The sequence below is a fragment of the Marmota flaviventris genome, chromosome 19, assembly GCF_047511675.1.
Source record: "Marmota flaviventris isolate mMarFla1 chromosome 19, mMarFla1.hap1, whole genome shotgun sequence".
NCBI lineage: Eukaryota > Metazoa > Chordata > Mammalia > Rodentia > Sciuridae > Marmota > Marmota flaviventris.
This window is the reverse complement of record NC_092516.1, coordinates 29,337,897-29,362,884: the sequence shown is the minus strand read 5'-3', so window position 1 is coordinate 29,362,884 and position 24,988 is coordinate 29,337,897. Positions and strand designations below refer to the sequence as shown.

The following is a 24,988-nucleotide window of genomic DNA, read 5'->3' as shown; positions in this document are numbered from 1 at the left end:
CTGCCACTCAGGGTCCCCATTGGCAGTCAGCTTGATTGTATGGGTCTCTGGTTTCCGGGTGGAGGTGCCCTCTCTGGCCACACATGTGACACATGGCATGGGATGTGACGGTTGTGACAGTGAGCCAGAGGTGTGAGAGAGGGTGCTGGGCAGGCTCAGGGTCACAGACACCTGTGGTGTCCTGGTCCTTGAGGGCCCTTCATGGCCTTCGCCTCTCTGTTGGGTGAGGCTTTTAAAAGAGAAATGCTCATTTTGGGGAGTAGGCGTTGCGTTCACGTGCTCAGAATGACCAGATGCAGAAGCAGGGAGGGGAAGGACCCCGCCCCATGCGCCACCCTCCAGCCCTGCCCCAGGGCGGGCCGCAAGCCCACGGAGCCTCCTTTGTACCTGCATCTACCTGTTTGCCGTGGGCAGCTTGGGCGGCTTGGTCGTGGTGGTGGACATGTTTAGGGAGGTGGTTTTTACAGTTTTAATTGAGCACAACTGACCCCCCACTGCCTGCCCACCTCTCAGCGTCTCTTTAACCCTCCTGCTGGCCTCCACTGCTGCGGGGTGCTTTGCTGTGTCCCCTGTGTCTTCCTGGGGACTGGGATGAGGCTCCTGGTTCCTCTGAGCCCTTGCTCAGTTGCATAGAGCCCAGCAAGCCCTGGCCATGGTGAGGAAGGGGATCGTGGGGACTGAGCAAAGATGGGCACCCTTCACAGAAACCTGGAGAGCTTTCTTGCTAGAAGGATTGTCTGTCTTCTCTACCCTCTTCCTCTGGGTTTTGTCCCCCTGGCCTGGCCCTTCTGCCTTGTCACTGCTATGCCCTGGTCCCCTGTAGGTGGTGTTGTCTGATTCAATGGAGCCCCTTGGAGCTCCCACCCTGCTCGAGGATGCTGGTGGCAGGATGAGTTCAGGGCTGAGGCCAGGTGTGGGACTCTGGTGGTAATGAAAATTAGCCTGGATACAGCATTCACCACGCCACAACTTGGGAAGGCAGGTCATCTGGCCACAGCCACAGGCGGCCATGGGGTGGAGCCTGGGTCTCCATTCGGGGTTTTCTGGCACCTATTGTATGAAGGGCTTCACAGGTTTTGATGACCAGGGGTCATGGTGGGCACGTACTCCACCATTGAGCCACACCCCCAGCCCCAGAACTCTGAGCGGGAGCTGGGAGAGGTCTTGGGAGGAGGCTGGAGGCCCTCACCCCTTTCTAGCTAGACCTCCTTCTGTTCATCCAAAAGGCTGTTATGGGCACAAAACAAAGATGCCCTGAAGCCTGCCCATCAGACACCCTAGGACTTTCCTTGTGTGCATCAGCCGTCTTAGTTTTCACTAATAGAGTCATTTACAATTTCTCTCTGGGCTATGTTGGTGGAAGAGTTTGACAGTCACCAAAAGAACAGCTGTTGAGCTAACTCTGGATTCAAGGTAGAGGATACCTTGCTTGTGTGGCTGGTGTGTGGCCCCGGGGGCTGGGAGGAGGCCCCTCTGCCGGCCTGGGAAGGTCCCCCATGGGAGGCTGTCCTGGCCTGGGGCCTGAGGAAGAGGCTCAGCAGAAAGGGCGGGGGGGGGGGGGGGGGGCACGACAGGACCTGTGGGACCTATGTACCTTGAAGGTGAGCAATTCCAGACTGACCAGTAACATCATGAAAAACGTGTTTAAAACATTTTCTGAAATTTCTTTTAAATAGCTTAGTTACATGGTGGTTTTCTTTGGTCTTGTTCTGAACGTGACTTGGCTGAGAGACTGGAGTCCTGCAGAGATTTAGGATGTAGGAGCTGTATGTCCTCGGAGGGAAGGCTTCTGATAGTTGTCTCAGCAAGGCACATAGAACTGTGGCCAGCACGGCTCCTGGGCGGGGCCCACACCTGCACAGAACCAGGGCCTCTGTGCATGTGGCCCTTGGGCTCCCAGATGAGCTTGGGCCCATCTGCTCCCCAGGGGATGGTGCTGAGCCTGGGCCATGGCCTCTGAAGCTCTTCTGAGGATGAGCAGGGCCACCAGCTCTGGTTGGTGGGGACACCTCGAGGGGTGAAGAGAGCCACTCTAGAGAGTCCGCCTTGGGCCTGACACCCGCAACTCCTGACCAGTGGCCTGGCCACACGACTTCTTGGGGCCACATGGTTCCAAAAGCCACAGTCTCGCCCTGGATCTTGTCGCCACCCTACCTCAGCCGTCCAGTGACTGCTCTGAACTGCAAAACACCTGCATCAGGTGCCCATCCTGGCCACACGTGGTCCCTTTGGAAATGCTTGGTTCCAAGTTCATGGGCTGCTGGCAACCCTGCCAGCTTGTCATTACTGGGGACCAAGGTCCTGGGCCCCAGGGCCCTCCTGCCCTGTCCTGTAAGAGTGCTTTCTGTAACTGTCTCCCCTACCCCTGACTGGCCCCGGGGCAGCACACTGAATGAGGAATAGCTGTTGTGATAAAAGATGTGCCCGCCTCAGAGTTTTTTGTTTGTTTGTTTTTGCAATGCCAGGGGTTGAGCCCAGAGTCTCCTGCCAGCTGGGAACATGCTCACCACCCAATTGCACCCCCAGCCCACACCTCCCCTTTTGAATCACCAGAATCAAGAGATCGTCCCTTCCAGGCTGCCACTCCCTGTGGCTGTGCACCATGAGACTGTGCCCAAGCCATTATGTGTATTTCTGTCAGTGTGTGTGTGTGTGTGTGTTTTCACACTGATACGATTTTTTTTAGGACAGAATCTTGAGCCCCTGTTGCCTAGACTGGTCTCTAGCTGCGGGGCTCATAGGATCCCCCACCTCAGCCTCCTGAGCACCTGGGGCGACAGGGTTTAAAAGTTAATGTATTTTGTCCTTCTTCCTTGTTAGATAATATGCCACATGGCAAAGCAGTCAGAAGGCACCCAGTGCAGGGCAGGTGACTGGCCGTCCCTCCCGAGAGCCGGGGGTGCAAGTTTCCTTCTGCGTTTCTCTGGACTCTTCCCTTGGAGCCTGTCCTGGTGGACGCATCAGCACTCCTGACCTTTTAAGTAGTGCTGACCTTTGGACACTTTGCTCTTTTTGCTTGAGTATGTCCTGTTGACCGTCCCTTCCTACACAGCACGTATTTTTCAGACCATCGTCCTGCAGTCTGAGTGGCCAGGCCAGATTTGCTGATGGGGGGCATTGTGGCTGTCCCGGTGTTGCGGCTCTGTGTGACTTGAGGCTGTTCCGATGTGGGCACTCTGCTCCCATTTACCGTGACTGTGACTCCTGGGCTAAGGGGTCTGTTTTGGGCCCCCACCCACCTCCCTCAACACCCAAGGTTCCCTTGTTAAGTGTTGTCCTGTTGGGCACTTGGAGTCTAGGCGGGCTTGGTGGGCAGGGGGACATGTCCAGTTTGTGTTTAATAGGTGCCTCCTCCCTCTGCATTGTGCCCACAGCCTGGGAACCAGCACCTTGGCTTCCTTCAGAAGGACTCAGTGGTCCCCCCCTCCCCCGGCCCCCTGCCAGGGGCCTTGGTCAGATTGTGAGCCTTAAATCCCACCAGCTCTCTCTGGGCGGTTGAGGCTCCCTCCTTTCCTCTGCTGATCTGTTTCTGTGGTGGCAGGTGGCAGTGTGCTGTTGAGTTTGGAGACCCCTTTTGTTGGCCTGCACGTGTCTGCAGGCATGGGGAGGGCGCGTGGGGGCCCCTGCAGAGGCCCTGCTGCCGGAGCAGGTGGCCTCCGGTGCATTGGCTCTGCGATGCCAGGGTCAAGGTGGGTCTGCCCGCTGTCACCTGTTCAACTCAGGCTTCCCGACCAGCCAGCCTGCCCAGGGAGGAACCCCGAGCCAGAGGCCAGACGGGGAGCCCAGGGACAGACGGGCCTGCAGACCCCTCACTCTGGGGACTCCTCAGTCATTTACCCACACTCCCCACTAGGAAGGAAGGCTGGGACCCCACAAGTCCCCCTGTGCCCCCCAAGTCTGGCACCTCAGTGTCTTGAAGAAGCCAGCAGATGCCCCGACTGGGTGGCTGACCAGGGTGGACTTCCTGGTGGCGCAGGCGCCGGGGCTCTGTGTCGTTCTCTTGGTCCTCTGTGTGTGTGCCTGGAACAAACATCAACCCTTCGTTTTTGTCATATTTCAATATTGGCTTTCATCCCCTCCTCGAAGCCTCCTTTTATAACTTCTTCTTCTGCTGCTTAAATATAGACGTCTGCGTCCTCCTCCTCGCCAGATTGTTTATATTTCCGAGCGCCTCCTGCGTATCTGTGGCTCCTCTTCTCGTCCCAGCCCGCTCTCCCACATGCGTGGTGGTTGCTCTTTTTCCCTGCCTTCCCTCGACTGGGATGCGTTTCAAATGTGGTCTATCAAAATGCTCAGTGTTTCCCTCTTTTCTGCAATAGCTTTGACATCTGTTCTCGAACGCTAGCCCACGATATTCTCTTGGACTTGTTTGCCCAAGTTTTGCTTTAATGCCAGAAATGCTAAAGGGGGAGTGTGGCGTGGCGGCACCTCCCCTCCCAGCCCCTGTGCCCCCGCCCCCCACGGTCCACGATTCCAGAGCTGACAGCCTGCTGGGTGGTTGTCCCAGCTCTCTGTCATCTTGTCTGGCTGTGGGCCACCCCATAGTGGTACCAGGAGGGCTTTGGGGCCCACTGGGTTATTCTCACCAAAAAGGAAACTCACGGGAACCTGAGGAGATGGGCGGAGAGAAACCCTTAACTGTGGCATCCTGGGGGGTCAGTGGTGGGTTCTCATGGCCTTTCTGAGCCTTCAGCAAGATCCTGGCTCTGCTAGACTGCAGGGCGTGCCGGTCCTTGCCTCGAGAGGCCACTTGGAGCAACCATCTGAATCCAACATAGAATGAGCTGCCATTGCAGCTTCAGTAACTGAACCAACTCAGGAGACGGTGGGCCTTTGACTGGTGACAGCCACGTGGCTTGTGCTCCTGCCACGTGCCTGGAGCCCCACTTCTGGGCCCATGTGCCGCAGCCTGCTTTACATTACTCCTGGCAGCTCCCCCCAGAATCTCTGAGGCCAGGGCACAAGTTCCTGACACCAGCGTCAGGTTGCGGAGTAGAGCAGAGCCCAGCACCCTCCACCCGGGCAGGTCTTCTTCTGGAGACCCCCTGCAGTGGTCCCCAAGTCTGTCCAGGGCAAGTAAGATTGCTTGAGAGTCACTGCCCCTCTCAGGGGCCTTGCTTCTGGGAAGTTTACAAGATTAACAGGTTAATTGTCCTGAGTGTGGTGCCTGACCCAGAGTTAAGCTCCCTGTAAATATTTGTTGAATGAAAGCAAATCAGATGTGACTGTAAGATCCCAGGCCCGCACCGCGGAAGGACAGCAAGACAGAAGCCCTGGTGGGAAGCGCTGTGCTCATCAGGGGACTGGGACTCAGGAGAGTGGCCCGAGAGGCCTGCTCAGAGCATCCTGAGCTGCTTCGGAGGGAGGCATTGCCGACATTGGTTGTGGTGGAGACGCTGTTTCTGTGTGTGCTGTTCTAGGCATGGCCACTGGGCAGTGTGTGTGGGGAACAGCGTGGCGAGCGTGGCAGGCTGAGCAAGCTTGGGTTTCTCCAGCCAGGGCCTGTGGGGCAGGGGGATGGTGCTCACTGCCCGAGTCCCTCCTCTGCCCATGAGTGGGTGTCTCGGAGCCCCAGGGGTCTCTGTTGAGTGTCCTGGTCAGGTGGACATGTGAACCCTTCTGGTAGAAAGTACGATCACAATCCTTGTTTTCCTTCTTGTGTCCCTCCACAGAGAGAACTCGATGCCACCGCGACAGTGTTGGCGAACCGTCAGGATGAAAGCGAACAGTCCAGGAAGCGGCTCATCGAGCAGAGCCGCGAGTTCAAGAAGAACACTCCGGAGGTGAGGGGTTCCCTGGAGACCTCCCGGAGGGGCTGTGGCTCTCGCACACCCCTGGGACACGTGTCTCGGGCGTTTTGTGGTTGATCAGACAATGTGTGGCCAGCCGCCTGCCTCTTTTGCATTGTCCATAGCCCCAGCAGAACGTCATGCTTGCCCTGCTTGGGCTCTGGGGACACGGCAGTGGGTAGCTTGTCCAGGAACATCATGGTACTGGCTGACTCCAGGTGCAGGTGTGGAACAAGCTGGGTGGGCACCATGCAAGTGCAGGTGCAGACGTGTGGCCTGTTCTGGCCTGTGCCCCACGGTGGGTAGAGGCCACCAGAGTCCTTAAGGACATGTGGGGCGGCCATGGGTCTGCAGCGGAGAGTCTGAGGCTGCGCATGTGAGGCCCATTGCCCGATGTTTCTTTTAGAGCCTGCATTTCACCTGCTACGGCCTTTGAAACGCCTTGCTGAAGTGCGCTGTAAAGGGCTCTGGGAACTGCTCTTCACACGCTCCTGCCTCTTTTGACTGTCACTGGGAGGACAGTGCCCAGAGTGGCGGGCAGTGCACTCTTCGTCTGTCTCTCAGGTCCCTTTGTGCCCGATTCAGGCTTAGTGAGAAATGCAAAGAAGCCAGAGTCCTCCAGACAAATGGGCAGCCGGGTGGCCCTCGGGGCACCTGCAGGGTAGCCCGCCTGGCTCTCTGGGGCGAGTGGGCTGCCACCGCCACAGACCTCAGCAGTCTCCCTGTGACTCTTGGCTTTCCAGGGAGGACAGAGGAACAGGCCTGGAAGAAAAGCCACTTTGGGGGAGGGCACCTTTCTAATCCACCTCTCCTGGGAAGTGACGTGGGAGCAGAGGCTTTACAAGGGGACCCATTTTAAATGTCTCAGCAGAACTCGCTCTCCAGGGCTGTCCTCACGGGGCATTCTGGAAATTGAATAATTAACCTCCATTTTAGAATCAATATTTTGGGTGGAAGCGTGGTGGCACAGGAGGAGCAGCGGGGCTCAGCGGACCTGCTGAAGTCTCAGGTCTGCCACCTGCTGCCCACCCCCCACCCCCCACCAAGCTGTGCTCCAGTGTGGCTGTCCCGTGGAGACGCCTAGCCCTCTGGCCCTCCCTCCTCTAGCCAGGCCTCCTGCAGTGACAGGGGCCGCCAGGGCCACAGAGGCGCAGAGGGGTTGTGGGCTCAGATGGCACGCTGGGGTCTGACAGCACATGCGGAACCTCAGGGTGTGCCAGCCCGGGTCCCAGAAGGGACATTGCATTATCATTCTGTTTGGGATCTGGGTCCCAGGGACCCATGGCTTCTTCTCACCACTGGTCACTGCCTCTGGCTGTGCCACCAGACAAGCAGGTCACCGTTCACTGTGGAGTCAACATGCCTGGACACTGAACATGTGAAATGTAGGGTGCTTAGAACTTCATGTGGCGGTGGCTAAAATATTTGGTTTGTCATCAGGGAAAGCAGCCCCTGTCTGGAGGACACCACCATGGTGCTCAAGGTCCCAACTCCTGGCCAATGGGGCCTACTGGTGCGGGCCACAGTGCTGAATCTCCATGTGCATGCCCCCTCCCTCTGTTCTGTGAGAGTGGAGCATTTCCACCCATGTCCCCTGAAGTTCTGAGCATCTGACATCAGGAGCTGCCCAAGCTCTCACCAGGGAGTGGGTGTCGGCCTAGGAGGCCCTTCAGGGTGACTGGAGAGGCTCGGGGCCAGGAGGAGAAGGCTGGATGGGGTGGTGCTGCAGGAACAGCAGGGCGCTGGGATGACTGGAGCCTGAGAGCTTTGGTTTAGAGTGGATTGTTTTAAGTTTCACCACTTGGTGTTCTCACTTGCATCTTTTTAATCCAAAAATCGCAGTTAACTTGAAGGACACTGCAGTTACTCTAGATAAAGTTTTACACATTTTCTTTGAATCAAAAAGAATAAAAAATGCGTTTAAATTTTCTGAATGAACATCCATCCCTAACTGGACTGATGATCGCTCTCGGAGCACAGCAACAGGATTTCCGTGGCATGTGGTTGTTCATGTTCGTTGTCGCGGGTGACTTGCTGGCTGCGTGGCTTTGGGCAAATCACTTCACCTCTCCAGCTTTCATTGTTTTCATACCAAACCAGCCGGCTCTCCCACCAGGCCGGCTCGCAGGGCTGCGGCGTGGTGTGTATGGAGGGCTCTGCGCAGGCCTGGCTCCTGGCCTGCAGAGTGTTCGTGGTTGGCATTGAAACGCCCACTGCGCGATGCATTAGACACAAAGATTTCTGGCCCATGGGGCCAGCTCAGGGAACATCACAGAAAGACCCCAAACGAAGCTAGGGTCTTCCCAGCGCGGTCTGTAGGACAGTCGGTCACTTCACAGGTACTTATGGAACACCTTCCACTGGCCACAGGCTCAGCCTGGGGGAAGGTGCTGTCCCTGTCTTGAGTTCCTTGTCCTTCTCACCAGGCAGCAGGGCGGGCATGAGCGAGCTCAGTGCTGGGTGGCTCGGCCACATCTTCTGATGAGATCAGCCCCGGAACACTTCTGTTTGAGGGCTTTTTGTTCGTTTGTGATCCTCCTGCCTCAGCCTTTCCAGTAGCGAGCCTGCCAGGCAAGTGCCCCACTCTGAGCCACGCCCCAGCCGTGAGCCCCGGTCTTGACCGTTAACATTGATGAGCGTGCAGCACCTGAGCCCCTGCTTGAGAATGCGGTCCCCTAGATGCCTGCTGCCTGTGTCCGCTGCCAGGCCAGGAGGAGCATCTGGGTCTCCACCACCCTCCTCCGCCTTGCACCCAGAGAGTGGATGCTAAGGGGGGAAGGAGCCCAGGCCCCAGAGCTCAGGGGATGATGAGGGGCACCAAGGCCTGACTCTGGCAGAAACAGCTATGCCCTGGCTGGGGCTGGGTGCTGTGGCACAGGAGATGGGTGCAGGGCAGAGACAACCATGGTGTGACGGGGCTCTGTGGGCTGGCCGCGGTGCAGGCGCCCCTACTGCAGGAAGCAGCTTTGTTCTTGCCCAGGGCAGGCGGCTGGGGGATGGAAGCGGGTGGGTGTGGGCCTCGCTGCCCGGTGTCTCCTCAGCCTCTCTGTGGTCATGTCAGAGGTGTGGCAGGCCCTGGGTTTCCCAGGTGTGGTTCCAGGGAATAGATGAGGCTGTGGCACCAGGAAAACCTGCTACTTCTCTTCAGGGGTCGCCAGGGGTGGCTCTAGAGTCCCATTCTTCTACCTAGGAATCGCCTCTTCCTGCTTTTCCATTCTGTTACTTTGTTGTTTGCTGCTTGTGGTTTCATGGTCCTGGGGATTGAAGCCAGGGGCGCTCCACCACCGAGCCACATCCCAGCCCTTTTTATTTTGAGACAGGGTCTTGACAAGTAGTTGAGACTGGCCTTGGATTTGTGATCCTCCTGCCTCAGCCTCTCCAGTAGCGAGGCTCACCACATCCAGCTCCTTCAGTTCACTTCTGCGTTTGCTCCCACAGCTGCTTTGTGCCCAGCTGGGCCTGTCCACGTAGCCGGCTGTGGAGCCCATGCTCTTGGTGGCTTCCTGATGGGACAAGCACCTCTCAGCACATAGATGCATTGGAGGCTCTTGGGGCAGAGTCGCAGGGGCTTTGGGGAACACACTGTCTGACTGGCACGACAGTGGAGACCTGCCACAAGGAGTAATGTGGCAGAGAGGGACTAGTCCAGTGAGGACCAAGTCGCCCAGGGTGGTGTCCTTCTAGGAACGCAGCGACTAACAGCCTCCTGCCACCTGGGACTGTGACGTGTGACTGCAAGAAGGTGGTCTCAGTGTCTGACTGCTTCTGGGGAGACCCAGGTGGGCTCTTTGCTCTGTGGAGTTCTTTTGCTTTTCTTGTCATGGTGCTGGGTGGACCTGGGCCTTGCGGGAGACACATGCTCATCGCTGGGCTGCGGCCCAGCCTCCCCCTGCTCCTTGGCTTTTCGGGGAGGCCAGCCTCTGTGGGAGGGAGCGGGAGGAGAGCCGACTCCTGGTGCCGCGGTGTTCCTCACCTGTGTCCTGGGCACCGGTACCAGGTCAGCGTCCACTCTGCCCTGACCATTTCTGGGTGTCTGGCTTGCTCCACTCCCATCTCGCCCCGCATCATGGCCACGCGGCCTCCAGGCTGCTCCTCGAATGCCGTTCCCTTGCCTCCACATTGCCTGCTGGCTGGCGCATGGACCCTCAGGACACCTGGTTCATCATGCTGGTTGCTTTGTGTCTGTGCCATCTACATCTGCCTGTCAGGAGCATGTGACATCATGCTCCTGTCGCCAGCAGCAGAGCTCGGCTCTGGTCCTGATCATTGGGGACCCAGGTCCCTGGTTGTCAGACCCAGGCCAGCCCATCTTCTTCCCTTGTTGTCTGGCCCAGGGCAGTGGCCTGGCCGGGCTCCTGTCCCCGACTCTGGTGCTGGTGTGACCTGTGCTCATGTGTTGGCTTGTTTCCTGACGCCCGAGTCCTGGCTGGCCCTTCGCCTTAGGCCCACGACCTTCTGTTTCCTCCCTGCTTGGGCTGCGTCTGCAGGTGGACTCGGGTGAAGCCTTGCACCTCTGTGAAGTGGGCTTGGGGCCTGGGCCTCTGCTCTTTATGGACCAGGAGGAAGTGCTCCTGAACTCAGGTGGAAAGCAAGGGCCACAGCGTCCCCCTGTGCCAGCTTTGTACAAAGGTGAGGGGGACGAGGACTGGGAGATGCCGTGGACTTGGGCTGCGTCGTGGTCCCTATGCTGGCGCAGTGTGGAGGAAGGTGTGGGAGTGCAGGACAGCAACACGTAGCCGTGGCCTTCTGTAGGCACCGCAGGAGTGACTTTCTGGAAGGGGCGCCCTGCAATACAAGGCCACTCCATTGGACAGTCATGCGGCTGCTGGCAGCTGGCTGGAGCCCGGGCGTCCTGGCCTGCAGGAGTCCTGGGCGAGGCGGGGCACTGGGACAAGGGTGATGGCTGAGGAGTCGGTCGAGGCCCCCTGTGGCCCCAGTGCTGTTGGGCCGTGGCTCCCCGCTGCGTGCATGTGCGTGTGTACGTGGTCCGCCGGGCTCCCAGCGCTTTTCTTGTCTTTAGCAAGCTGCCAGACCGTGCAGCCCGTGCGACTGGAGTTTGCCATTCACGTTTTGGTCCTTGTTAGAGTCCCGAACTGCTTCCCACCATCTGGTGACCAGCCAACGTCATTTTCCTGAAGCTCGTGGGGCACGTTGAGTTGCTGACTTGAAGACCTCGCCCTGCGCCGCTGCTGTGGCTTTTAGGTGGGAGGGAGTCCAGTCACGTCCCGACAGACTCGGGTCTCAGAAGGGCAGTGGGCAATGAGGAGGCCCCAGGCTGGGTGGCCAGGGACGTGGGGTGGTCACACACTGGGACTCAGGGCGTGGCTGTAGCCCCTGCGCTGGGTTTACAGCCCCAGCCTGGTTGCCACCCCCTCCCGCCTTTGGCGGCCCGGGCAGCGGGCCGGAGCTGTGGCCTGTACTTTCAGCTTCACGGTCACCTAGTGGCTGGAGCACCAGGGTCCTGGCATATTATTGGCACTCATGTCGCCATCTTTTCTTTCCAAAATAGAATTTAAAAAAAAAAAACATTATATACGTCACTTTGCAAGATTCATTTCTCAAGCCGGCAGAGGATAAATAAAAATTTTATCTGATTTTACTTAATTTCTTTGTGCAGAATTTAAAAAAGAACTCAAGAAGTGCCTTTTATTGACATTTCCTCAAAAAGCTAGTTCCTCCGTGGCCCAGCAAGTCCACTGCCAGTCGTGTTCCCCACAGAACTGAAAACACTTACAGAAGTGTGCACACGGGTGTCCATAGCAGCGTGAACAGAGTGGCCAAAAAGTAGAAGCCATCCTGCTGTCCATGAGCAGGTGAGCCAGCCAACGGAATGGGCTTCGTCCGTATGAAGGGAACTGCCACGTGCCACACCGTGGGTGGACCTTGAAAATACTGTGTTAAGTGAAAGGAGCCGGGGAGGCACCCTGTGACAGGTTTCTGGGAAGTGCTGGGATGGTCGCGTTCGTGGAGACAGGAAGACATCAGTGGCCGCCAGGGCGTGCAGGGAGGGTCCCGAAAATGCCTGGTAGTGGGTGTGTGGTTTCTTATGTGGGTGATAAAGACGTGCTGTGTAATAGTTGCACAAATTGTGAGCGTGCTCCAGAGCGCTGAGTTGTGCACTCTGAGAGGGAGAATTTAATGGCGTCTAAGTTGCACTTTAGTAAAGCTGCTTTTAAAAATTCCTCTCTCGGGGTGTGAGAGCCCTGGAACAGCTTTTTAGTTGATTTTCTCTCTTCTCCTTTGTGATAGCTCCACATGTGAAAGTGCCTCGTGAGTTTTTATTTTTGTGGTGCCAACTTAGTTGACAGGAGGCCACTCCAGTATTGGGCAAAATCATAAAGCCCAAATAATTGACCCGGGTGTTTAATCATTCCAGAATCACCCACCGTTACGTTATAATAAGACTTTAACCAGGAAAGGTTTAAAAATTAAAAGTGAACTTTTAACTGTTACCAATTAAACTCGTTAAGCCAATTTGTCAGCCTCAGTGGTGATGTCCTCGGTTCCTCTGAGTCCCTGGGGGAAAAGCTGTCCTGAGCATGGTGCAGTAATGTATGAACTAGGCCCTGAGGGTGGCCCGGTCAGGAGGGACTGGCAGCTGCATTATTCCCCCACATTCCAGAAAGACCCTGCGCCAGGTTTGGGAGGGGTTGTAGAGGCCGAGGCAGGGGGTTGGCTGGCTTGTGCACCTCCAGCCTCAGTCGGGTCCTGTGCTGCTCCCTAGCACTGTGACCTCAGCAGCACTGGGCGGAAGCTCAGCCTCAGGTCTTCACCTACAGGAATAGTTCTGTCTGCATCAGGGTCCTGTAAGATCAGGGTCCTGAGCGAGGTCACTGACAGTTCTGAGACTGGGACCTCCTGTGAGCAGAAGGCATTGACACAAGTCCAGTGTCCTCACCTGAGATGCCTAGGACCAGAACAGTTTCAGATTTTGGAGGTTTTATTTTTAAATTTAATTTGGGAATGTTTCTCTAAACTTCACCAATTGAGCATCTTTAATCGAAAATGCGCTAAAATCTGAAAGTTTTTTTTAGCATCTCGGGAGTATTTGGGGCATTTGGGATTTCAGATTTTCAGATTAGGGATGCTTGACCTCAGTAGCCCAGGTGGTAGAAGGGTGAATTGAATTCATGTGCATGGAATATGCAGTTAAGTGCTTAATAAATGCTTTTCTTCCTTCTTCTCTCCCTTTCTTCTGAAAGTAGTGTGAAGCCCTTCCTGATGGCAGGGGCAAGGTGAGATGCTGCGACACAGTGGGGGCGGAGAGGTTCCACCCCTTAGAGCTCTTACCCTAGTGGGGCAGATGGCGGTGGCTACAGAAACCAGTGTCACGCCTGCTGACTGCAGGTGGCTGAGAGCTGAAACAGGACAGAGGGCAGTGGGTGGTCGTCAGGGGGCAGCAAAGGGACTTCAGGCTCCACAAAGGTATTGGGCACCTAAGAATGGAACCCACTCCTCCATATTCTTCCTGCCTTCCAACATCCACATGCATGCTGGGGGTGCGGACACGTGCACTCGCTCATGCACGCACATACCCATGCACGCACATACATGAACACACACACACACACACACACACACACACACGTGTACAAAGCCTTCCATGGAGATTTTAAAACCATCATTAATGAATCTGGGCCTCTTGTTTAGCAGTGGGGGCCCCAGAATTTCTGAAGGCCCAGTCACCTTGGTTGGCTCTTGGCATGTCATTATTTGGAGACATCGCATTCCGTCTCTCTTCAGTCTGAGCCCAGTGATGCCCTTGAATGTGGACCTTGGAAAGCTCAAGTCCTGGATGCTGAGTGAGGGGGAGCCTCTCAGGTAACCAATAAGCAGGTGACCCTGGCCTCTGCTCTGTGCCACCAGCAGCAGTCAGATCTGCACATAGGTCTTGACCTGGGCTGTGGGGTGCTGGAGACCCACGGGCGCTCTCCTCCCATGAGCCCCACGTGCCGTCCCTGCAGCCTCCATCCAGCTGCCATCAGGGCCGGCTTGGCCTGTCCTTCCTGAGCCATGGGCCGCTTCCTGCGTGCATCCTGTGGTTTTTCAAGAGCTATTTTGAGCAGTACAGATGATCCGAGAGTTTAATAGCCCTAGAGGAGAGGCCTGTACACAGATCCACGTGGGGTGGATTTTGGTGGAGACGTTGCTGGGCCACACCACCTCTGAGTCTCTGTTTCCTCATCCAGAAAATGGGAGTGATGATGCTCCACGGCAGAGTTTCCAGGGGAGCTTGGCAGTCCGCACAGCTGGGTGGGTGCTGGCGGGCTGTACTCGCTGCCAAGCCAGCTCCTGTGAGAGGAGAGTCCTGCTCACAGTGGGCCTCAAGGCCAGACCTGAGTGCTGATGTCAAGGAGTGACAGACCTCCCAAAGCGTGGGCAGGCCCACATGGTATAGTGCATAAGCCCTCCATCTCCGTGTGGTTGAGGTTGGCATGTCCCTCTGGTGCGTTAGTGGTTCACAGGGTAGAGGTATCCCTGCCGGATTCTCTCCTTGGAAGATGGTCTTTGAGAGACCTGGTGTGTGCAGAGGTGCTCACGTTCATGGAATCTCCACTCGGGCTTCAGCTCTGCTCCAAGGCGTTTCCAGCCTGCAGATCAGTGTGGAAATGCAGTAGGTGTTCCATACCCTTTGTGAAGACTCAGGAGACTTTGACGTTTTGGCCTGTTTGCTTCTGATGTCTGTCCCCGACCCCCAAGTCAACACACAAGGTCACTCCCCTACTCGATCCCTCCTGCCCCTTCCTCCTCAGGTGGGCGCCATCCTGAGAGCCACGTCTCACATTGCAGGCTTCGTGTGCTCACAGTGGGGTCCGCTCATTCCTAGTAGCGGATACACAGGAGGTCACTCTTCACAAGATGGTGTCACACGAGTGGCACCTTCTGTATACACACATACCCGCTTAGACTTCACCTTTTACCCAGGGTTATTGTCCAGGGATGAGTCACAGGGGCCTGTGCCTTGGGTTACTGGTGCGGCCGGTGACACTGTGTCCACTGTGCCCAAATCCCTATGCTGTTGGGACGGCTGTTGGGATCTAGGTTGTTGTGCACCTCTCCATACTTATTGGAGTGGCGTTAGGATCTCCCAGCTGTCGCTGGTCACAGGGTGTGCACATCCCCAGGTGTCACACTCGAGCACCTGAATCCGTCCCCTGCCCCAGCCCCTATCTGCTCCTGCTGCGGGGTGGCTCACTTGTGCCCTGTGCTGGCTGCTGACTTCCTCATCTCTCTGCAGGGGCGCACCTTTCCGCACAGCTGGCCTCTGTGCAGTGTCCCTCCGCACCTCCTCTGCTCTGTCCCTCCCTGCTTTTCCTGGTGGACACTTGTTGGCTTCTCACTGACTGGCGGGGAGCCCGCCTTGCCAGATCTGAACATTGTAAGGTTCTGCCTTGCAGACGGCTCCTCCCAGGCCGGGCTTGTCTTGTCTTCATGCTCATGGTGCCACTTGTCATTTGGAATGCAGATGATGCCACCCGCTGTGCTGATGTCCCAGGACAGCCTCCTCTGCTCCCTTTCACTGGTGTGGCACTTTGGTTTTGTTTTCCACGCGGGAATGGCACTGGGCCTGGGCTGCACTCTGTGGATGGCGTTGGGTGCCTCGTGTCATCCTTTCCGCTGAGTCTCGGGTCCTTCCCAGAGCCCTCTTCCACCCCGCCCAGCGTTCCTCAGGGAATCGCCCCAGGTCCCCTCTGTGCTCTGGCAGCCACAACGCTCTGTTTCCGGCTGCCCAGGCCTGTGGCAGTTGCGCACTGCTCTGCTGATATCCCCTGCTGTCCCCACGTCAGTGGTAGTCTTCGATGGGAAGTCCCCTGCTCCTTGCTCTTCTGTGTCAGCTAGACCCTGTGTGGCTCCTTATCTCCCGTGAGACTTTCAGAATTGTTTATTGAGTTCCGTTTTAGAAATTCTTACTTGATTTTTTTGGTGGTAGTGGGGTACCTGGGATTGAACCCAGGGGCACTTATCCACTGAGCCACATCCCCTGCCCCCCCCTTTTTATTTTGGGACAGAGCCTCACTAAGTTGCCCATGTTGGCCTTGAACTTGTGATCCTCCTGCATCAAGTTCTCAAGCTGCTGGGATTGCAGGCGTGCGCTGCCTCGCCCAGCTAAAAAGTCTTATTTCTTAAGAGGAATTTTGAAATGGATTTTTATTGGCATTTCATTGAATTTGTAGATTTAGCCTTGATGAAGTGTTCAGGGTTTTGATGGAGTTATTTTAGATATTGTTCTTTGGTGAATTTGGCTCCACGTGGGCCCCGAGGGAGCCATGAAAACCACGTGGGCCTCGCTCACTCCAGTTCATCCTGTGGGTACAAAGTAGTCAAAATGGAAGGATTGATCATTTTAGTCTGGAGCCAGGCATAAAAATAAACCCCACTCTGTTATCATAGGTGGCTGTGATTAAGACCGGGCGAAAGGTCGGCTCCGGGCTCCCTGCATTGACAGTTTCCTTCAGAAGATTAAGCGCTACTTCGCCTCTGGCCGGGGCCATCAGTAGCGTCAGGCCATTACTGTCTGTTGGCTATTTGGTTTGTCTGAAATATGGGGCTGGTCTCAGCCTGTTTCCCCGGGGTCAGGTGTGTTCACATAATCAAAAGTGCCAGGAACCCCCCTCACCCCTCCGTTTGCGCTTGCGCATGTGTGACGAGCTGGGTCCCCCGGGGATGCTCGGTGCCACCCAGAGGCTGCTCTCGCACCTGTGGTCCTGAAGCTTGTGCTTGATGGGTGGGCTCCCAGCCTGTCTGGAGCTCCAGCCTCCACTGCTCCCCCAGCCTCCACTGCTCCCGCCCTGGGAGACAGCAGCTGGGAAGCTGTCGGCCACAGGCACAGGGAGGAGAAGCTGAGGTCCCTTTCCTGGGGGGTGCTGCGTCCAGTCCCCACGGCCTACTCAGAGAATGGCCTTGGCTTCTGGCTCCTTGAATTCAAAACCAAGAACAAGGATGTATTTATTTAGTTTACACATTAAAAAAAAAAAAAAACATGAAAAGTTTTTCACCTGTTTTTTAAATGGTTGCCACAATGCAGGAAAAATGTTGCTTCTAACAGGAAGTGAGGTCAGTGGGTGTGCATGCCAGCCATGCGCAGGGCCAGCGGCGGGCAGGAGCAGCGTGGGACGTGGGTCAGGGCCCACCACAGTGAGATAAGGGAACGTGGTGTTTAGATTTTAATTTTTACTGAAATAAGATTTTGAGACACACTTTGCTTGACCGAGTGCATGGTACTTGAAACCAGATAAACGCTGGCTGCGTACCGTACCGGTTGTCTTGATTGCCAGTGTGGGCAGTGGGCGTGGGCAGGGGGCGTGGCGGCCCTTCCTCCGAGGAGCCAAGGAGCAGATCCATGGAACCAGAGCTCAGCCATCTTCGCTCTGGGATTCTTTTTGCATTAGCACATCTGCAGCGCCGAGGAATATATGGAAAATTGAAATAGTGCTTCTCTCCCGCCGTGTCTCCAGTGTGTCAATAAATCACCTTTTTTTCCTTTTAAAATGTCTGGCCTTGTAATTTATGTGCACATAGCCCATTACTAAATTCATAGTAGGTGTTTTAGTTGGCAGGCATTATTCCAGGGATTCTGAGGAGCTTTAAAAAATACAGAGCCTTTGTTAGTATTTATGCTTACGTGGACATTTTAGTTTAGTTTTTTTTTTTTTAAATAATGTATTGGATTTTTTTTTTTTAAAGAGAGAGAGAGAGAGAGAGAGAATTTTAATATTTATTTTTTAGTTTTCAGCGAACACAACATCTTTGTTTGTATGTGGTGCTGAGGATCGAACCCGGGCTGCTCGCATGCCAGGCGAGAGCGTTACCGCTTGAGCCACATCCCCAGCCCCTGTATTGGATTTTTAAAAAGGAATTTGGGGCTAGCTGTTCACTTTTTTTTAGGCAAACAATATTAAGTCTGTAGTCTCATGTTATGAGTTGTTATGGATTTCTTTTTCTTTCTTCTTTTCTTTAATGTGGTGCTGAGGATCGAATCCAGTACCTCGGGCATGCTAGGCAAGCGCTCTGCCACTGAGCCCAGCCCCAGCTCTGTCCTGGATTTCTTAATGTACTTTATGGTTTGTCTTTCCTTTAAAGCATCGAAACTAGCAGAAGAAAATAATTCTGATGTTAAAAGGTTGTAGTGATTTCTGTACTATCATCAGTAGGTTTCACGTTGCATAGAGAAATAAGAATTTGTTTTAGCAACTTTTAGATTTCTGACCTGCCACCGACTGTTGTACCTACAAAGTGAAGCTGAAGATGTTCATTCATTCTCTCTGCTCTTCGGTTCTTGAACCGAAATAGAAATGCTGAGGGTCCTTCACATATTTGTGGCTTCCCTCTGAGACTTTCTAATTTTTAACCAGACATTTGAAAATAACCACCATGTCTTCCAGCCCTAAGTTAGAAAAACTTTATGGAGCATTATTACTTTGAAATGACTTTTAAAAAGTCACTTCTGTCTTCTACTGTAGCAGTTTGAAAAAGTGACTTCAGGGTGGCTGAAGGCCAGGAGGCCATGTACTGCTGACGGAGGAAGCTTGCTTTATTTGGCCCTTCCCCTCTCCTCCACCCCACCCTAACAGCTGGCTAGTAAGGCTCTCAATGTCAAGTCTATCTCAGCCCTCATGGCCTGTGGCCAGTCAGAGGAGCTGCTCTGGCTGGAGCAGCCACCCCCGGCTGGCAGGGAGGCTGTGGCCTCCAGGCTTGTGTCAGAGGGTGTCCAGCTGCTCGGGTCCAGCTGTGCGAGGCAACTTTGAAAGCCCTCTCGGACTTCCCCCAGGTTAGGCATTGAAAGTTACGGCCAGTTTCTTTAATTCTTATTTTAAAGGTAGCTTATTTGACTTTTTATTTCAATCCAGTGCCAGGGATGTAACCCAGGGCCTTGCACATGTCAGAGTTTTGATGAGTGCCTTATTTTCATGACTATTGCCTGATCAGAGGTGTTTCATCAGAGCCCTGCTAACCATCACGCTTAACACCAAAATTGTTAGGATTTGAAACGAACCTCTTCTGTTTCACGTTTCTAGAGGCTTCTCGGGTGTGAGGACTTCACGGACCTGAGCTCCCAGCCTGAGCCCTCTGTGTGTGAGGGTTTGTGCAGGCTGCAGAGGAGCACTCTGTGACGCTCAGTGAAGTTCCCTTCGCCTGCCCTGTGGACCTTGTCCCTCTCTTCCTCGTTCAGCCCACTGGCCCCAGGGTCATGAAACTCAGGTTGTCCCAGAAAGCACTTTCACGAGGGGAGGGTGCCGTGCCAGAGGCGGGGGTGGGGTGGGGGGGGAGGTGTTTATCGTCCAAGGCCGCCATCCAGCCCTCCTCTGAGCTCCTTTCCAAAGCAAACCCTCGGGTTCGCTTCAAGTCATTCTGGCCAAAGTACAGCGGGTGAGCTGTGTTCTCCAGAAGCAGAGGTGCGAACAGCACCTCCCGGTGAGGAGCAGGGGGAGCCCAGGGTGTGGGGGTGTCACTGTTGACCAAGTGCAGCCACAGAGGACACCTGAACAGAGCTGCGGATGGCTGGAGCCTGCGGTGCTCCGTCAGCCTTCCACCACCCTGAGCAGTACGTTGGCACGTCTGCTGGTGCCAGCCTGCCTCTGGGCCCTCCCAGCCCGCCAGGGACTGGTGTGGTGATCGGCTTTCATTATCAAGTAGTTAGTGAAAAAAATCAGGAGGGCAGTGCCCAGTGGAGGCATGCAGGAACCCAGGGCTGCCACCAGGTGTGCACCCTTCCCAGGGACGATGGCAGTGACCCCGAGGCTGATGGCCCCGGCTTTGTTGAGGCTCAGCGAGTGTCGGTGCCTGTTGTGGTGGCATGGCTGTTCTGTACCTGGAACCATCGCTGCTCATGTGCAGTACAGGGAAACAGGAGACACTGGGACAGCAGGGACACTCTTGAATGAGAAAGCCAGGGCCATGGGGGGAAGGCTGGCTCAGCAATGGAACTGGGGGTAGGGCGAGTGACCTTGGAAGAGCCGTAGCCAGAGAAGCACCCCTTGGTGGGGGCAGGTTCTCCTGGCTGCTGGGGAAGCCCTGAGTTTGTTCCTAGGTGGGGTGAAAGGCAGAATCTACAGAGAAGCAGGGGAGGAATTCTGGGACAAGATCAAGGTTCCAGAGTTTGGGAAGAAATGGGATTGAGTTCTGGCTGGCCACCAGAGTGAGCAGATACCAGGACGTGGGCTTCCAGGGGTGCTCTGAGTTTTCTTGGAGGAACAGGAGGAAAAGCCATGTTTCCTGGTGAGCGGGCGGGGACCCTGTGTGGGGTAACTAGGCAGAGGAGAGCTCCTCAAGGCCGGCCTGCCTGTGGAAGTCCCGTTCCCTTGAGGTTGTATAGGCGGGGCCTCCTCCCTCTGGGGTTTGTCTGCTTTGCCCCTGGAGGGCTTCCTGTCATTCCACCTGCTTACCCCAGCCTGGACCCGCTACTCAGAGGCTGCGAAGTCCAGATTCATGGTCCTCAGAGTTGCACTGGTTAGGAAGGTACCTTCAAGCCAGGTGTGGGGGTGCACACCTGCAATCCCAGGACTCAGGAGGCTGAGGCAGGAGGATCGCAAGCTCTGGCCCAGCCTTGGAAGCTTAGCAAGACCTTGTCTCAAATTTAAAAAAACAAAAAGAGCTGGGGGTGTGATTGAGCACCCTGGGCTCAGTCCCCAGTAACACAACATGAAGGAAGAAAGAGAGGAACCTTGACTTCCTGTCTGTGGCGCCACCCTGGCAGCGGTCCCCTGGCCTCATGAATTATAAAGTCCCCTGGGTGGGCTGCGTGTGAAGTGCTGGCCCAGGCCCACCTGAGACCAGTACCAGGAAAGGCCTGGCCAGCTGCATATAGAACTGGCACCTCCAGTTCTTGCTTGGGGGCCGGTTTGGGGTAGCAGGCTCGGTGGTGGCCCCTCGGTGTCCTGAACCGCCCTGCCCCTTGGGCCCCAGGCCTTCTCCTGCAGGCACGGTGCGAGAGTTGTCATTGCTGTCCCCCATGGGGCATCTTCAGGAGTGTGTGCCACACGGCCCCTGAGATGTGGGTGGCACTGTCCTCCAGCTGTGGTGGCCAGGGCAGGGGAGCATCAGGGAGAAGCCTCCATGAACCATATTGGTGCTGTCGTCCCTGGAGGTTAGCGGGGACCCATCCCTGGGCCCAGGAAGCCGAGTGGAATGAGGAGGTCGGCGTGTAGGCCCTAAGGCGCCCTCCGGGTTACCAGTCCAGTCTCCTCTTCCATACCAGAGGAACCTGGGCCCGTGACTTGCCAGAGGCCACCCCAGGCAGATAGTGCTGGGCGACTGTAGGGTTATTTGGGGTGAAGGGTTGTTGAGGTCTGAGCCCTGGCCATGGGGGTTCCTGGGGGACCGGCAGCCCTCCTACTCCACACCTGCCACCTTAGGGCCCGTGGGCGCGTTGTGGACGGAGATGGCCCAGCTGCCTCCAGAGCATGGAGAAGGGGCAGAGACGGCTGCAAAACCCTGCCCCCAGTGGAGTGTGGTAGCAGCAGGGCCGCGTGTGTCTGGTGTGAAGTGGTGCGTGAGTGTTCTTCGTGTGAATTGAAGCAGTTTTACAAGTAGAGCCTGTGACTACAGTAATACTCATGGACGCGGCATTCACGGTGCAAAGGCATCTGTGCGACATCCTGCGTATATGTTCGCAATAGCTTTGGGGCTGTTGCCCCTCCCCACCCCCCCACCCCCCAGCTCTCACAGCAGGAGGTACAGGCTGGACTGGCCTGAGGTCAGGGCTGGGCAGCACAGAGCAGGCTCCCACCAGGCTGGCCTGCCTGCCTCTCCTCCCAGCCAGCCAGGCTGCTCAACTCTTCCTGGTAGGTGTGAGGACCATCCCCATAGCTCCTCCAGTGATGACAATACGGACAGTTGGTTGGGACAGTTGTGTTTGGATCATGTCTTGGCTGCACTGATGTCCTTTCTGGAACCGGTATGGAGATGGTGGTGTAAAACGAGTTCTTCGCTCAGGGAGAGATTTTTTTAAAGCCAGGTTTACACCCGGTAAGATCCACTCCCTTTAGACTGCATGAATTCCCATGGCCCCTGTGTGTTGTGGCCTCTGCCTCAGTTCAGAGTAGGCGGTCCTCCCCCACATTCTTTGCTGTGCTTTGTCCCCAGCCCCAGTCCAGCCTGTGGGAGCCTTGACTCTTTTTGGTACCTGTAGTTTTGCATTTGCCAGAATGTTACACAAGACTCCAGTGCAGGCACCCCACGGAGATGCCACAGTTGCATCCAGGCCACTGCAGTATAGTGTCAACACAACCCGCAACTCAAAGTTTTGGTTTCCTGGTGCTGTGGGTTACATATAAGGGCTGGGGATGTGCGCAGTGGTAGCATGCTTGCCTCGCATGTGTTAGACCCCAGCACTGGAGGAAAAGGCAAAGGCTGTATTGATCCTATCCCTTTATTCATTGAGTATGTGGGGCATTATTTCTGAAATGATAATATGGGCTGTATGCTGGTGCACACCTATAATCCCAGCTACTCCGGAGGCTGCGGCGAAGGATCGCAGGTTCTAGGCCAACCCCAGAAACTCAGCAAGGCCTTAAGCAACTCAGCAAGACCCTGTCTCAAAATGAAAGATAAAGAGGCTGAGGGTGTGGCCCAGTGGTGGAGCCTCTGGGTTCGACCCCTGGCCCCAAAGAAAAGAAACGTCGTGCAGAGAACCTGGCGCAGCACAGGGTTCCGCAGACCTTTGGTGTCTGCGAAGGACCATTGAGCGTCCCTCTGTGGGTAGCCGCTGGGTCACCTTCCTCCCTCCCTCCCTCCCTCCCTGTCTCTCCATCTCCCTGTCTCCCTCCCTCCCTCCCTTCCCTGCCTTTGAAACCAGCTAGGCCACTGCACGTGGCTGTCCCTCAGCTGGCGTGGTGGTCGCTGGTGCCCAAGGCTCCCGTGTGTGGGCAAGGGGAGAGGTTTTTAGGGCCAGCCAGGACGCACCTATCTCAGGCCCTGCCACCCAGTTCACAGCTGTGCACAGCCTCACCCTGGCCCTGCCTGAGGCGCTGGTGGGTTTGTGGAGGCCGAGCCTTTGGTGCCCGCGGGGGCTGCACGCTCACCCTGAGCGTGAGCAGCCTCCTGAAGCAGGTGGCAGCAGCGTTTGTGAAGCTAATGGGTTTCTGGTTGGTGTCAGGAGGGGAGAAGACCCAGGCCCAGTTCTGGGGGGCAGGGGCTGGCTTGGAAGGCCGGGCTGCGGGTCCTGGAGGAGAGCTCTGCCTCCGAGCCAGGTGTCCTGCCTGTGGGCTCTTAGAACCGCAGTGGACGCTCCTCTCATATCTCTTTATATCATCACTGGCTCCTCTGTCCTTTAGTGCCCCTGGTGACTGTGCTCTCTCGATAGCCTACCAGCCCGGAAGGTGGCAACAGTACCTCAGTCCTCTTAGTCTCGATGGCATGTCACTGCTCAGGCAGAACGTGTGGCTTGGTTGGTTAATGCCACCATGTAGATGCTCCCTGATGCCCCCAGACCCTGCCTGGCCCAGGGATGCCCCAGAGTGCCAATGCTGTCCCAGATACCTTAGCAGTCGGTAGGCCACCCTGTCCCATCTTGGAGAGCATTGACTTGCTGGGAGTCACACAGCAGTTCATTAGCAGGGCTGGGACCTATGGGGAGGGTCTTCTTCCTGCCATGGTCAGCAGCAGATATGTTTCATTTTAATTCTGTAAACTTGAAAAGTCAGAAGGGAAAGGCCGCGTGCCGGGCTTCCTGGAGACAGGTGGCTCTTTTAAAGCCATGCTTGTTGTTGCCAGCTTGACCCTGTTTCCATGGGAGCAGCCAGCCCGGCAGCTTGTTCCTATCAACCTGAGCCCTGGTGGAGCCTCAGCCCCTGACAGGCCGCAGGAGCTGGCCAACTCCCTGGCTCGCCGAGGGGGGGGACCCAGAACCCTGCACGTCTCCCTTTTCCTTACTCTTTGCTGTCAGAGGTTGGTGTGACAAAAAGTGCCAGCCTGCACGTGCCCCAGAACTTGCACAGGGTGCCTTCATCTGTACTGGGGACACTCCTTGGGGGTTCCTGTTCAGGTGGAGAGGGTCTCTGTCGAGTGTATGACTGCCCTCCCTGTTCCTGCAGAATCTTAAAGAGACATCCCGCATCTTCATTTTGCGCTACGAGCAAATTCTTTGAAAAACTAAATATGTCAATGGACTCAGTTCCTTAAAATCAGTTTCCTCAAGCTGCTGGATTCAGTTCGGCAGTTGCAGTTTGATAACCTGATTGTGAGAGCAGATTTTTGTCTCCTCTCTTGTCTGGTAGTTTTTAATGTCTTGGCATTCCTGAACTTGAACTTGGTCTGCTTCATTTCATGCTATAATCACAGCACAGTAATGAAGCCTTTATTATATTAACCAGTTGACAGAGACATTCTTTGAGGAATTCTGCATTTTTAATTACCCCGCTTAAATCTCTGAACATATATAGGGGGTCTAAGGAGCATTTTGCATTGCGTAGTTCAGGAGTCGGTTGCAAACCTTAAAAAAGCAGAAAATGCTAAGTACAACTTGTTAAAAAGCAGAAAATGCTAAGTACAACTGTGGACAAGGGAAAGAGTTTCCTCTCTGTCTCCCCGTTTTTAAATTGGGGTGTAACTGCAGAGTTACCAAACATGCCGGCACACATTGCCTCCCAGGTCTGTTTTTGCGTTAGTTTGGGTAGAAACATACCCAACTTCTGTGCCAGTAGGTGGAAAAAGACACTTAAATCCTAGAAGCACCACTCACCTACCTTTTTAGGGTATTGCAGGTTTAGCTCGAGGGCTGGAGGGCTTCCAGAAAAGTATGACTCAGGGAGAAAGAAGACTACTCCCAAAGCTAACAGGGTGGAGTGTCACGGCCAGGACAGGAAAATTCCCAGCAGGGAGGCTGCCTGTCTGTAATGCAGACACGTTGGGTCATAGATTTGCTTTCATAGAATAAGTGAGATGGAACAAAAGTCTTTTTGGAACTCCTATTCCAAGAGGTCCAGTTTCTGCAGGCGTGTCTCCCAATCTCACCTGCATTCCGTGTTATTTCAGAGAGCGTTTGTTTCAGGCACTCCAGCTAGAGGCTGCAAAAGGGAGACCTCCGTCGCCCGGCCTGCCAGCCGCTGGCCTCAGGCAGGAGGTGAGCAGTGTGTCTCCCATGGGACCCACTCACCCAGGCTTCCTGTCCACACTGGTGTTTCTCCTTGGGCCCTCAGCAGCCGGTGACAACCCCAGCCCTCAAAGAGCAGGGCCAGTGTGGCTGCCACCTGGCTGCCCAG

General features: G+C 55.5%; 1 protein-coding gene across 6 annotated transcripts in view; it reads left to right on the top strand.

The window, feature by feature from the left end:
• Positions 1 to 24,988, top strand: part of Cux1 (cut like homeobox 1) — a 316,712-nt gene that overhangs the window by 62,671 nt on the left and 229,053 nt on the right. For all 6 annotated transcript variants that reach the window (XM_027952928.3, XM_027952927.2, XM_027952926.2 and 3 more), the window contains exon 2: positions 5,673 to 5,783. In XM_027952928.3, coding sequence (XP_027808729.1) covers positions 5,673 to 5,783 — 111 coding nt within the window. The remainder of the gene's footprint in view (positions 1 to 5,672; positions 5,784 to 24,988) is intronic.